The 14219-nt window shown below is 41.8% G+C and overlaps 1 protein-coding gene across 1 annotated transcript in view; it reads right to left on the bottom strand.

Moving 5' to 3' along the window:
- Nucleotides 1–10264, bottom strand: part of sfrp1a (secreted frizzled-related protein 1a) — a 55210-nt gene extending 44946 nt beyond the window's left edge. The window contains exons 1-2 of the mRNA XM_034171033.1: nucleotides 9739–10264; nucleotides 333–413 (exon numbers count right to left, since the gene is read on the bottom strand). Of these exons, the coding sequence (XP_034026924.1) occupies nucleotides 333–413; nucleotides 9739–10264 (607 nt within the window). The remainder of the gene's footprint in view (nucleotides 1–332; nucleotides 414–9738) is intronic.
- Nucleotides 10265–14219: the final 3955 nt, after the last annotated feature.

Raw genomic sequence — 14219 nt, 5'->3', positions numbered from 1 at the left:
ATATACACGCAGATAGCTAAAAATTTAATGCAAATTTGGCCTAAAGATGGCTCCACGAGTCACATGACTATATTTTTTGGCTCGTCATGTTGTAACTCTCTGTATAAAGGGAGTCTACTCTTTTCTGATGTGTATAAAAGTATTTTTGCATAAACCCCACAGGTGCATGACTCATGGAAAAGGGGATTTTGAAATATAAATGTGAATTGTGTATGCTCATGCTACAGGTATTGAGCAGGACAATCCGACATGCCCACTGCCCAGAATGAGGTGTGGGGTGAGTATTATACACATGTTGTGTGCATTGCAGTGGTTGTTGGGTGGCTGCTCACCGAACTCGCTGGCACACATGTGCTCCAGCAGGGCATCCGTTTTCATTTCATTGTCACATGGAGGGCAGACATGCGAATAACCTGAAGCAAAAAGAAAAAGAAATTAAAAGGCAGTTTTGAAATAATTTGAAAAGTGACAAAAATCATGAAGGTCCCTTTCACCAACATGTCATTTAATATTTGCATTCTCGTTCGTGAGGGATGGAGAAGGTATGAAGAAGACAACAAAATCCACCTTTCACATTGTACTTGGAAGAACCACACTAAATCTAGCCTCCAACAGTGGCATGAAAGTTGCTTAAAACTAGCTCGATATCAAACACACCCTTTCCACGTCATGTCTGCAAGATGACAATCTTCTTACTTTCTGCTCACATCTTGAGTCTTTCTGCAGTAAATTGCTACTTGCATTTTAATCTGCTCGAGCATCCCCTTGTTGGGTCAGTAACCATCTATTTAAGGCTGTGCATGTTGTAGGGAGAGTAGTTCCTCCACTTCAGCACCTCTAAATCTGAGGCCATGGTTCTCAGCAGGAAACCGATGGATTACCTAGTCTGGGTAGGGAATGCGGTCTTGCCCCAAGTGAAGAAGGTCAAATACCTTGGGGTCTTGTTCACGAGTGAGGGGACACTGGAGCGTGAGATTGGCCGGGGAATCGGCACAGTAGGGGCGGTGTTGCATTCGTTCTACCATACTGTTGTGATGAGAAGGGAGCTGAGCAAAAACACGAAGGTCTAGATCTGCTGGTCAATCTTCATTCCTACTCTCACCGATGGTCATGAGGGTTGTTGGGTCATGACCGAAAGAAGTAGATTGCGTGTACAAGCGGCCGAAATGTGTTCCCTCAGGAGGGTGGCTGGTGTCTCCCTTAGAGATAAGGCGAGAAGCTGGGTCATCACTGGGAAGCTCGGAGCAGAGTCGCTGCTCCTTCACATTGAAAGGAACCAACTGAGGTGGCTGAGGCATCTGGTAAGGATGCCCACTGGGTGCCTCCCTAGGGAGGTGTTCAAGGTACATCTAGGTGGGAAGACCCAGGACTAGGTATATCTCTGGTATATCTCCACACTGGCCTGGGAATACCTCTGTATTCACGAGACAGAGGTGGTTAATGTGGCCTAGGAAAGGGAAGTCTGGGGTCACCTGTTGGAGCTGTTGCCCCCACGACCTGATCCCGGATAAGCAGTTGAAGATGAGCGAATGAGTGATGGTAGGGAATGACGAGATCAAGGCCATGATACTTAACATTATTTGCAACATGTAAAGGAATAAAAACAAGAAGGACACTCAGAGAATGTTTGCAGCTACAGAAGTCCAGCAGTCCTTCCTTTTATCGCTTTCTTTTTCATTGTGAGAGGGTTAGAATAGAATAGAACAGAATGGAATAGAAGAGCCTTTATTTTCATTGCACATACATACATACAACAAAATTTGTCCCCTGCATTTAACCCATCCTAATTACAGTTAGACACAATCCAACTACTAGGAGCTGTGGGCAGCCACAGTTATTTCTTTGATTGCATCTCTAGCATTCTTAGATGCTGATAGCTGGCCTTTGATCCTGAGCTTTGATCCTAATTGCTCACGTTTGCTCCTAATCACTCATCACTAAACTTTCATCCTTTGATTCTGGTTTTTGATCGTGATTGCCAAACTTTGATCCTAATCACTCACCAGTTGTCATGATTTTATATCCTGAGTGTAGAACTTTGATGTTGATTTTTAATCATAGTCTTGATCTTTGAACATCCCCAAGAAGGTTATGTTTTCCATGTTTTTGTCTCCCTCCATATTTGTCTGCCTGTCTTCAGGATCAACGGGTACGTCCTCATCTTACTGTACTTTGATCATTGATTTTTGATCTTGATTGCTTACCTTAAATCCTGACCTTTGATCCTGATTACTGACCTTTGATCATCATTGCTCCTGACTTTAGATCCTGATTGATGACGTTTGATCATTCATCCAAATTTCTGATCTTTGAACCTTCTCAAGGAAGTTATTAGGGGTGCCAGAAAAAATCGATTCATGTCCGAATCGCAATTCTTATTTATTAAGATTCTGAATCGATCCAAAATGTCCAAAAATAGATTTTTAAAAAGCATTTTTTAAACATTTTCTTGCTTACTCGCTGCGTGTACTGTTTGTCAGGCAACGGCTTCTGTACTACAGCGTCCCCACGAGGGGAGGGTCCGGCGTGCTTCAAACATTCGCGAGCTGCAGCTTAGCATGGCGGACAAGAGCTAATTCAGCCAGCACAGTCGTTGCTGAAGGCAAATGTTTGGGCGCATTTTGGATTTTATTATTTGCTGCGTAAGAAGTAAGAGCTTGACATGTGACTTATGCAGTGTGCAAAATCTGCAAAATGAAAGTCAAGTACTTCGGAAACACTTCAAGCCCACATGCAACGCCATCACCTGGAGCTTAAATGAACTGGAGCAGCGGTCTCTGCCGACTACTGACCAGCGCACACTCCATCACTTCGCTAAACTGGCAGCCAACTCTGAACAAGCAAAGCAGATAAGTAAATTTACATCTTTAGAATCACTTGATTAACATTGTAAAGCTGCATTTTCTTAAACATAAATATTTTTAAAGTAATATAACTATTTCTCAGAGCTCTTTCAATCGAAAATTGATTTTGAATCGAATCGTCACCCCAAGAATCGGAATCGAATTGAATCGTGAGTTGTTGTACGATTCACATCCCTAGGTTGCTGTCTGTTTTTCTCAGGATCAAGAGCACATATTGACCTTCGATCCAGATCAATGAACTAATGAGCAGTTCTTATTATATGATCAAAGGAATAGGACTCATTTATCAAAGATCAAAGGCAGGATCAGGATCAACAAAACCAGGATCTAAACTCTGCAATCATAGATCAAAGGCAAGCTCTATCCCTCGATTTGAAATAACACCAAATTTAATCAACTCCTCTGTGATCCAGATAAATGGCAACAAAAACACAGTCTCCTTGTAAGCTCACTGCCTGAACTGCAACCATAAATTGCACTCAACCTCATCGAAAATGTAGTTAAAAAAACAGGAAATCTTGACTTGAAACTCCTCACAAAAAAATAAATAAAAACTATATCCCCGCCCACTACTGTGATGTCAATATCTGACAGCAGAGAAAAGCCAAAACTGGACGTATGTTGATGCTTTGGCTTCGCACAGATTCTATCTGATGTCTTCATGCTTTCCCTCGTCTGGTCTCCTGGTGTTTGTGTGCTCTGATGACCTGACCTCAGCGAGGAATGTCTCCGACTTTTATAGCCAGCTGTAACTAAGAACTGCTGTAAATACTCGCTCTCCCCTATGTTTAGACAGATAAAGACAAAACACTGGTCATTTTGGACCATCTCTGTTCATTCAAATGCTACATTGTTCATTCACCTTTAGCAACAGAAGTACCCAAAATGTGGAAGAAATTATAACAGTGTGTGTGTAACAAAAGGTACAACACAAGGCTCGAAAGAACAAGGAAGAAAACTACTCCAAATATGTTTTGCCAAAAACTAATACTGTTTAGCTGCAAATATTTTACAAGATAATTTTTACCCTGCATGCCAGCAGTAGCCCAAAGTACTGCAATGACTCACTTGTGTGTTTATATAAAATAACTTGGAAACAGGTGAGCAGATTTTCACCAAACTTGGTAGGAATATTTCTTGGGCAGTGTCTCCAGATAGGTAACTTTTCAATTGGGCCGGTTAAAACATCAAACCTGTCTGAAAAAACACCAAACCACAGTCTGAAAAACAAATTTTGTAGGATCTCTCTGCAATTAAAAAGGGCTACAGAAGTGATCCAAAGCTTATATGATTTCATAATCATCTGACATTATGTGGTATACATGAAAACATCATGAGATGGAGTCATTATAGTCTGAAATGCAGATTGAGTAGATGTTCAGTCGGAGTATGCATGGCATGCATCTTTCATTAACTTCTTTAATACATCAGAATGATAAATGAGTTTACCTTCTGAGCACATTTGGATCATTTTTCACACCTGAAAGTTTGGACCAAAGATGTTGACACACATGTCCTGTTGTCCTCACCCATGTGAACTGCAACTCAATACACTTTCAGTTGACTGAATTGAAGACAGAGGTACATCTGGTGGTGGTATGACATCAGTTCTAAGAGTTTAGGCCCTGAGGTCCATTGGTGCCAGTGCTTATCTCAAGATTTTGCAGCATGAAGTGGATAAGAGTCTATGACTCCCACTGGACGGGACGCTGTCTGACGCAGGTACCCAGTTGCAGCCAAGTGGGTTGGGACAATATAGATTGTCTTATCCAAGGATGCAAACAGGTAGCATGAGGGAGATTCAAACCCAGGTCTACATAGTGGCAGAACCAACTCCTTATCCGTTCATCTACCTGCTCTACAATTCTGAGATTATTACAGTGTTTTTCTGTAGAGGAAAAATGTGTGCAGGTTCTTTTCACTTAATTTCATTGCTGTTGCATTCATATCAGTTGCAACATCTTCACATGAGACTAGTTCCTGTTCACCAAGTGAACAAACGCTGCTGGTTGCTGACAGAAAAAGAGGACACCCAGGCTGGACAAACTGATCAGGAGGGCTGGCTCTGTTGTTGGCATGAAGCTGGACTCTCTGGTAAAGGTGGCAGAGAAATGAACAATGGACAAACTGCTGGACATTATGGATGATGCCAGTCACCCGCTGCACACCGTCATCAGCAACCAGAGGAGCCTCTTCAGCCACACACTGCTCCTTCCCAAGTGCAGGACCAACAGACTGAAAAGCTCCTTTGTCTCTCAGGTCATCAGACTGTACAACTCCTCACTCGGGGGAGGAGGAGTAACAGGAAGACATAGGACAGGAATGACAGGAACAATAGTAGCCAGTAAACCAGTATTGATCAGTATGTCTGGTATTTATATGGTGTATTTGTATTTAGATTTATATTTGCAAATTGTTTTTCTTTTTTTCACTTTTAATACTCTGTGTGCTTCTTACCCTGTGTGCTGCTATACAATGCTGCTGGAACCTCAGTTTTCATGAGGGAGTCTTCCCAAGGGATCAATAAAGTTCCATCTAATAATTCTGTGAGACAGTGAAATTCTGTTTTGAGAGATGCCAGTAAGGTGATCTGACGACTACTTTGGTGGAAGAAGTCATATCTATGCCCTGAGGCCCATCTGTGCCTGGTGCTTATCCTTAGATACAGTCAACATAAGACATGCAAGTCAATGATTCCCCAGTTGGTGGGACACCAGTCCGTCACAGGTTACTCCCCCAGCCAAGGATGTTACCAGTTTAAATTTGAGTGGACTGAGACAACAGAGTGTCTTGTCCAAGGACAGGGACAGGTAGTGTGACGGAAATCAAACCTAGGTCTACATATTGGTAGCCCAGCTCTTATCCCACTGAGCTATATGTTGACTACATTACTGGAACCTGCTTTAATTGGTCCAAAAATCTGAATCATCCACAAGAACGCTTTCATACTTTAAATAAACCAAACCGTGGTTCACTTCGATTCGAATGGAGATCACCTCTTTGACTGGACCTGAAATTGGCTGTTTGGTCCACACTGTGGTCTGGGACAGCTTTCAAGGTTCTCAGACCAAAGTGAAAATGCCAAAAGTCTAAACCAAACAGCGTAGGTGTGAAAGCACTTTTAAACAGATTTAAGTGGTATCTGAATCAGGCGAGCAGCATTTAAAAGTCAAACAAATACACTGGTTTCTCGCCGGTACCAGTTGTCCATTACATGTGTTAACGTAACCCTGTGAGAGTAACACCACAGTGTGAAAACAGACAGTGTTTACAGGGTCACGGGCTTGTTTCTCCAACCAATCCATCCCCAACTGTTGAAGGTTACCATCTATCTGTCACAGCAGGTGACTCAGGGGCCTTGGCCTTGTCCAGCTACTAGGCTCCTTAACACTGAGGCACCCATGTGCTGGATCATGTGCCACATGGTTGACATTTCTTCACCATGGAAATAATATGTCGTTATATGAGCTTCTCTTAGTAATTGCTCATTTAACACTAGTGTCATTCCAGTGGTATGTTTGGGTTTACGATTGTCCTGGTTCAAGACTAAGGTCAAGGCTTTCAATGACTTCCTGGACTCAGCCATCAGAAGTGTACTATCTATGTGGCAAAAGTGTCAAACGTATAGACATTCGCTTATCTCGGTAGCGACATTCCTGTCTCTGGGTTCTTGGCCTCTGAGATTGAGAGACACCAGGGAAGAACTTATGGAGTCATGAAGTTGTTGGAAAGAGATGTTTGGTGATGCCAATACCTTTGCAGGAAAATGAAGGTCCAATTCAGGAAGCAACCGGACCGAGGTCTTTAGGATCCTGTCCTACTGTGTAGGTATGAGACTTGGACGCCAACCAGTGGACCTATAAGGCAAATGACTGGATGTATTAGGAGGATCCTTGTGGAGGGGGGCGCTCCCTCCTCAGACAGGCTGGACTCAAACTCCTGCTGGGCTGCTGAGAGCTTTATTTTATCACCAGCTCTGATAACAAACAATAACAGGTTCTTTCTGGTAGCCTGGAGCTCTGTGTGGGTCCTCTTAACCCCACCAAAAGGAGCTTTTTTCCCCCCTTTTGTCAGAAAACTGGGCCTCCGTCCATGCCACCGTGTCAGTCAGCGGCTGTGCTCCCCCACCTTTTGCACAGCACGCCTCACATACAGCGAGCGCTGTGTGACTGAGGATGCCGTTTCACCCGTCGTTCGGTGGACCACAGTCCCCCCATTTATGAGCAGCACGTTCTGCAAAGGAGGCCTTCAAGTGGCGTATTTACAGCTTACGATTGAAAAATAAATGTTGACGATGTGATGATGGAAATTCTTTCGATTTTATGGTTGACGTGAAAGAGGCGGTTGTACTTTCCCTCCCCTACACGTTACCTACACATCTGGCAGGATAACTGCTTCAAAACCAGAACTGTAGCTTCAAACCAATTTTTTGCAAAGGGCCAAAGCATTATCTTCTCCAGGGGTGTTGCGTTTGTGCATTTTTGCAGAGTTCCTCTGGTATTTGTCAGCTTGACTTTTTTTTTTTTCCTGGGCTGCATTACAACATCCTCCCCTGATACTGCATGAGCTGCTTTAAAACGGTTCGACTCAGACTCTGCTTCATACTGGACACACACACAGAATCCCAACAGGTTTGAGGAATCCGCAGTCAAGGAGCTATTAGTGTAGATAATGATGACAGTTATGGGGGGTCCGTGCTATTTCTCCACAAATGTAGCTCGCATGTCATTTCTCATCAGCATGTTTTCCAAATTATTTCTCATCTTTCCATTGGTTCTCCAGTTTGGTGCATTTTTCTAAGTGACTTCTCAGCACAAAATGGGGATTAATAGGTGTATTCAACTTCCCCCCCCCCCCCCCCCCCCCCTGCTGGATCCTTTCCCAGTATTATCCTGCAGCTCACTGAACACCTTGAATTAAATTATTACCATCTGTTTGAGCTTTTCAATATTACAACATCACAGGCAACTTACATTTCCACTCCATCCAAGGCAGAACTCTCATTGCCTTTGGCTGGAAACAGATTAGACTTAAAGCAGAGGGTGGGCAAACATTTAAAGTGTGAACAAATCCTGAGGTTCATGGGTGAATCAACCCCCTCCTCACACCAAACTCCAACCCACCCCCCAAAAAGGTTGCATTTGTGTATTTTGATGTGCAAACACACCTGCACCCCTGAAACAACATTTTCAAACCCTTTTAGTTGCAAACGCTGCCAAATGTGCACAGTGGTCAAAGTGTCGGCTCGCTGGTTTCTCTGCAAAGCAGTTGCTCTTGATTTAAGCAGTTTCATGAAGTGTGTGTTCACACAATTCTATGGTAATGGATTTACAACAACAGCAAAATCTGGCCATATTTGAGCTCGCTGTTAAATAGTTTGCTCTGATTGTAATTCAGTTCCTGTAGATTTGCTCACAATCATTCCCACCACTCCTTGTTTCTGTTATGGTCAGGTTGGCATTGAGGTGCTTTTTGACTGTTCTTTGCCCAAATTTAATAAATTCTTCTTACTCTTATACCAAACCGTACTTTATTGCAGTTTCATTCATTTTATTGTTTTTTCTTTCACCATGGAAATAAAAATAAGACCTGGGTCCGGTTGCTTCCTGACTTGGACCTTCATTTTCCTGCAAAGGTATTGGCATCACCAAACATCTCTTTCCAACAACTTCATGACTCCATAAGTTCTTCCCTGGTGTCTTTCAGTTTATTTGTTTTCTGGTAATCCTGCACAGTAAAAATCACCAGTGTAAACTAACAATGACCTTGTTAAATTAACACTGCCAGTGTATATATGGTCCGGGACCATATATACACTGGCAGTGTTAATTTGATTTTACTTGGTGTTAAATGGCATAAAGAAAGATTTTTAAAGATTAAATGAAAAACTTATCACTCAGGTTGTAAAGACCAGATATTAAAGTAGACTACGAAGAGGATAAATTTTTGCAGATTTGGATGACAGCAAATTTTTATTTATTTATTTACTCGAGTCTCCCCTAACCACATGAATATCATTGCATAAATGTTTTGTCAGAATACATCCATTAAGCCCTGGTCCCACCAAATAATATTCAAATACCTAAAATTCACCAAACAAATATATATTCACACTACTGACCCAAGCATTTTTGTTTTGTTTTGTTTTTTCAGATCTAATTGTTTGTCAGGGTTTTTTTTTTTTTTTTTTTTTTACCTTAGTTTGTTCAGTTCACATGACCTGTATTTGATCTGAAAGTTTTCAGTCACACATCAGAGATCAGAGCCGAATCAGACTCGCCGGTTTCAGAAGCTATACACATGACGCAGAATATCAAGATTTGAAGGAAAAAGCTACAATTCAGTTTAAAAAAAAACTTCAAATATCAAATAAGAAGGACTAAAACTTTTTAAAAAGGCTATAATTTTGCAGATTTGATGGTGGCTAAAATGTACTTAACTCTTTATGTTTGTAACAATACAGCTAGAACATTTCCTGCTGGCCTTCTCACACATGCATGCACACATTATGTTCACACTGTTAGTTGAAGTGACCCAACAAAGTTTTTTGTTTGTTTGACAGTTCTTTTTTTTTCATGTGCTTTGGCTCACATTTGTGTTTGTAAGCAAGGTGTGTCTGATTATAAGATTTTCAGTCACACATCAGAGATCATAACTGAATCAGAATCAGACCCGCTGGTCCAGAATCTTTAGTCGAACCCTCGTATCTGTCAGATCAGATCTAGAACAGCATGTGCAACAAGTCGCAGTCAAGTTTGGTGTGTTGACACAACAACAAAAAAAAACACATCTGTGCGTCACGTGGGTGAAAACAATGCTTTGGGGTTACATAAGTTCGGAGTGTGAACGAGACCAGGTGACGGCCCGTCTGTACCTGTGGGTCCAGTGGTCTCGGTGGCGTTGGGCTGCGTCATGGCCATGCACACGTCGCCTTGAGGAAACTTGTCACAGGTGAGCATCTCGGGCCAGGGGAAGCCGAAAGCGTGCATGATGGGGGTGCAGCTGTCGCGCACGGCCTCGCACAGCCAGCGGCACGGGTAGATGGGCCGTTCCAGGCACACCGGGGCGAACAGCGAGCAGAAGAAGACCTGCGAGCCCGGGTGGCAGTTCTTGTGCACCAGCGGCACCCAGCTGCTCGCCTGCTGCTTCACCTCAGCCATCGTCTCGTGCTCCAGCAGGTTGGGGAGCAGCATCTGGTTGTAGCCCACGTTGTGGCAGAGTCGCAGGTCGTCCGGGATGTCCACGCACTGTGGAGGTTTGCCGTAGCTGCGCCCGCCGTTGTACACATCCGACCTCCAGCCCAGGTACTCGTACTCTGACGCGGCGCTGCACACCGACAGGAGCGTCACCGTCAGAGCCAGGCCAGCCACTCTCCATAAAGTTTCACCGGCACACCTCATGGTTTCCTTTTTTTTTTTTTTTTTTTTTTGCAGCGATATAACAGTGCAACAAACAGAGGCGAACCAACACACTCACTTCATGGGGGAAGACTGCAAACTAATAATAAACACCCGGAGAAACGCGCGCAGCGGTGCGAACGGTCGTGCGTAAAAGCTGTGTGTTTGGGTTTTGGCTCAAGTCCTCTGTCAGTGTCCTCTGGCTGCAGCCTCGTCAGGATCCTGTGTGCGTCTGGCTCCTGCTCGAGTTTTTGGGAGGTAAGCGCAGTGCTGGTGCGCAGCTTGGAAACAAGAGGAGATTGTAAAGTGCGCACTGGCCAATGGGAACGCGTCTGTGCCTTTTGGCACTCTGCTGTCACTCAAAGCCTTTAATTACACAGTGTGTAAAAACTCGACAGGAGTCTCTTTGCCAGTCCCCCGCTACCTTTTACTTCCCTGCTGCACTTTCTTTGCTTTGTGAAGGTGCATTCCTGCAGAAATAACTCACAGACTCCTAAAGGCAGGCATGCAAATCTGACATCTTTGTGATTAATATGTGATCCAATTTATATGCAAATACGAGGAGAATGCGTTCTCTGCCAAAGCCCTGATTTCCTTAAACATGAGTAAAGCTACAGTTTGTAGGATTGAGGGACGTTTACCAACAGAAATTGAATGTAGCATAAATAGCACCTATTCATTGATGTGTAAATTATCTGAAACAACCCATCAGTGTGTTTCATAAGATAGAATGAGCCCTTCCAGTGGGCCTCTCCTGGAGGCTGCCACAGTTGCCCAAAAGGGACACACTTACTCCATCTTTCACATTTTGCAGGATCAAAAGAAAAATAAGAGGGATCAGTTGCTCCGCTATTCCTGATTTCAGGGACCCATAGTCCTTGCACACGTGGCTTAGTTCCAATCTCAACCTGCATTCATTTAGCTGTGAAGAGGTCCGAAAATCGGTCACCTAATGTTTGGTGTTGGGAATTTTTCCTGTTTGTAGCAATCAGCGCAGAAAAAGACAAGCTATACTGAGCTAAGTACAATAGTATATAATACTACCCTGTGGCCCAATCCCACATAAGAGGTTGAAGATGAGTGAGGTTAGAATACTAGAGCTCTTGTCAAAATTCTATTGTACCTGCATTAATGGCAAATGTCCACCAGGTTGAGCTATTGCTCCATTTCAAGAGCCTTGAGTATATGCTGCTGTGGGACAGTGCCACGAACAACCAACGTGTTTCTTATATAAGTACATAAACTACGTGTGAATGAAGGTCCAAGTCTTCAGATCAATTTTCTTTTATCTTTAAGGTCAGAATGTCCAACAAAGATCCACTGTTAATTTCAAGTTCATTATTATCTCTGTGCTTTGTCTTTTTCGTTTTTGGTTTACTAAGGCTGACTTGGAAAATAGTACAGTAACATTTCTGGAAAAAACTTACACTGCTTTGGGACAGTAGCACCAATGTAAAGTGCATCGTTCAAGGACTGGAGAGTTGGTGGTTCATTCCCAAATTATTTTCTTCACAAAGTATACCTGAAAAATACACAAAAATGCCCAACTCCATTAAGCAACAGTGTACTCTGTGTTGAACCTGTAATTGTGCCTTGAATATTATTTGAATTGTGCTTTTGTACTTAAAATTGTTAAGCTGTTATGCTGTTAGTACAAAGAACTGAAGATATATGAGCACATTTGATTAGTATTTTTAGCTTATCTGCAATCAAAAAAAAAAAGGTAATAGTAACTTTAAATATTACATTCTACAAAGTTGTTTTGAGGACACAAACTTTAAAACAGTGAGGAAATTGGTGATGTATTTTTTTAAAACAAAAATTAGTTTAGTTCTGTCAGCTTGTTTGGGTTGATCAGTCAACCGAAAAGTTTAAAAAATGTATCAAATTATTGAAAAATGCCCAATTTTGCTGTATAATATATATATTCTATATATATATATATATATATATTATATATATATATATATATATATACAGAACAGAATCCATTTCAAGATTCAAGTCAATCCTACAATTTAATGGGTTCTCCAACTTAATTATTGATCAGTGCACTCAGTTTGTGAAGAGCAGACAAAAGTTTTTAAGGAAATTGTTGGAATTTTTGGACATACCCCAGCAGGACCCATGGAGTCCTGTGGAGAGCATCTGAAATCTGTCACATTAAGCCTTCCAACAAATAAACCAAAATACTTCATTCCCCCAAGACAACAAAGATAAGAGTTCATTTAATGAATAATAAATGAAGGATTGGTTGTCTCAATCTTCTGATTAGGTTTTGCAGCCTGCAGAGACAATTTGACCCATGAAGTTTGACAACACACGGTCTGACGGGAGGTTTCTTGGTGACATTATCTTATCTAATTGGCACAAGGCAGTCAAACGTTTCTCTGTGTGAGTGCTGGACATTAAAAAGTTGGGACTTGCTGCTTCATTAAACTTAATTACATACACCACAGGCCTAAGTCAATTTGCTGAGTCCAGATAAGACCATAAGCACGAAGCGCCTACATGTAAATGTCGGCCACTTTAAATCCCATTGTATTGTTAACGAGTTCTGATAAACAATGTGCTTCATTTGATATTAGGTGTGGGTTTAGGAAACACAGACTTTGGTGAGGCAGTTCATCAGATCACAGCCAACTTCTTTAACTGTGAGTAAAAGGTCAGACACAGTATGGTCTAGAGATTAGAGAAGCAGACTCGTGACCAGAGGATCCTCTGTTTGATTCCCCGACAAGTTTCCTCCAAGTTTCTCCATGTGTGCACTTGAGCGCTTTGCATGGCAGCACCCTGGCAACAATGTGTGTGTGTGTACATAATTTGTGAGGCATCACTGTAAAGTGCTTAGGGCATCTGCATCTGATGGAGAAATGCTCCAGAAATGTATTCAAAAGTGACCATTGTGATGAACAGGCTTAAATACCAAAACTAAGCTAAAATCATGCAAAGATAAATAAATTACAATTAATAACTGGATCAAAACACAAGAATGGGCATCCACATCTAGATGGCACCACACCAGCATTTCACAGTGTCAGACATGAAGAAAATGTCACATGTGCTTTTAAAAAATCAACTTCACAAATAAAACACTGTATTTCTGAAGTCCATCTCCAGTATATTTGTTAATATCTGAAAACTGTCTTCTGCTGAAAAGTGCAACATGTCTTTCATGGGGTTATGGATGATTATTTTATATCCAGAGGAGATTTAAAAAGGTCAGTGAACAGTGAGTCTATGAACACACACACATATATGCGCACACACTGTCCATTCTGCACAATCATTGCCCACTCAACAGTGTGCATTGTATTTTAATTTTAGCCTTTAAATTTAATCTCACAGCCAAAATCCACATTGAAGCAGAAATTATTTATTTTGAGATGCAGTAGCAAAATAAAAAAGCAAAACAACAAAGTCGTCTGTAAAGTTATAGTAAAAGATGCATTTTCCCCAATCTTCACAGATTACATCATATTATTCACATCTGTGGATCACAGTGTGTTACAACATCACAACTGAACATCTTTAAAATTTTCCTGATTGGTCACTACATGCTACAACACCGCTATTGAACATGCTTTCGGGGTTTCATGCCCCAATTGGGTATCCAATTGTATTTTTTGTTTGTTTGTTTTTAATCCAAAAAATACACAAAACCAGTCCAAAGAAATGGGCACCAAACCACCTCAGCTGGCTGCTTTCGATGCTAAGAAGCAATGGCTGTCTCTCCCTGATTTAAGTTTGTATAAAGTATTTTAAAGCCACATTGTGTAGGATTTATGTTTGTTTGTTAGCAGAAATTGAATATAGCATTTATAATCATCTGTTCTTTCGTGTATAATTATCTAAAACCAGTGGTGGGCACAGATCCGCTAATCCGCTAACTGCTAATTAGCAAAGCTATCATTTTCATTTGGGGATTAGCTTTTCAGCTAACTTTGAAACCATCAGC

This window comes from Thalassophryne amazonica, chromosome 5 (assembly GCF_902500255.1).
Source record: "Thalassophryne amazonica chromosome 5, fThaAma1.1, whole genome shotgun sequence".
NCBI classification, from domain to species: Eukaryota; Metazoa; Chordata; class Actinopteri; order Batrachoidiformes; family Batrachoididae; genus Thalassophryne; species Thalassophryne amazonica.
The sequence above is the reverse complement of the archived record's forward strand: the minus strand, read 5'-3'. Positions and strand labels throughout refer to the sequence as shown.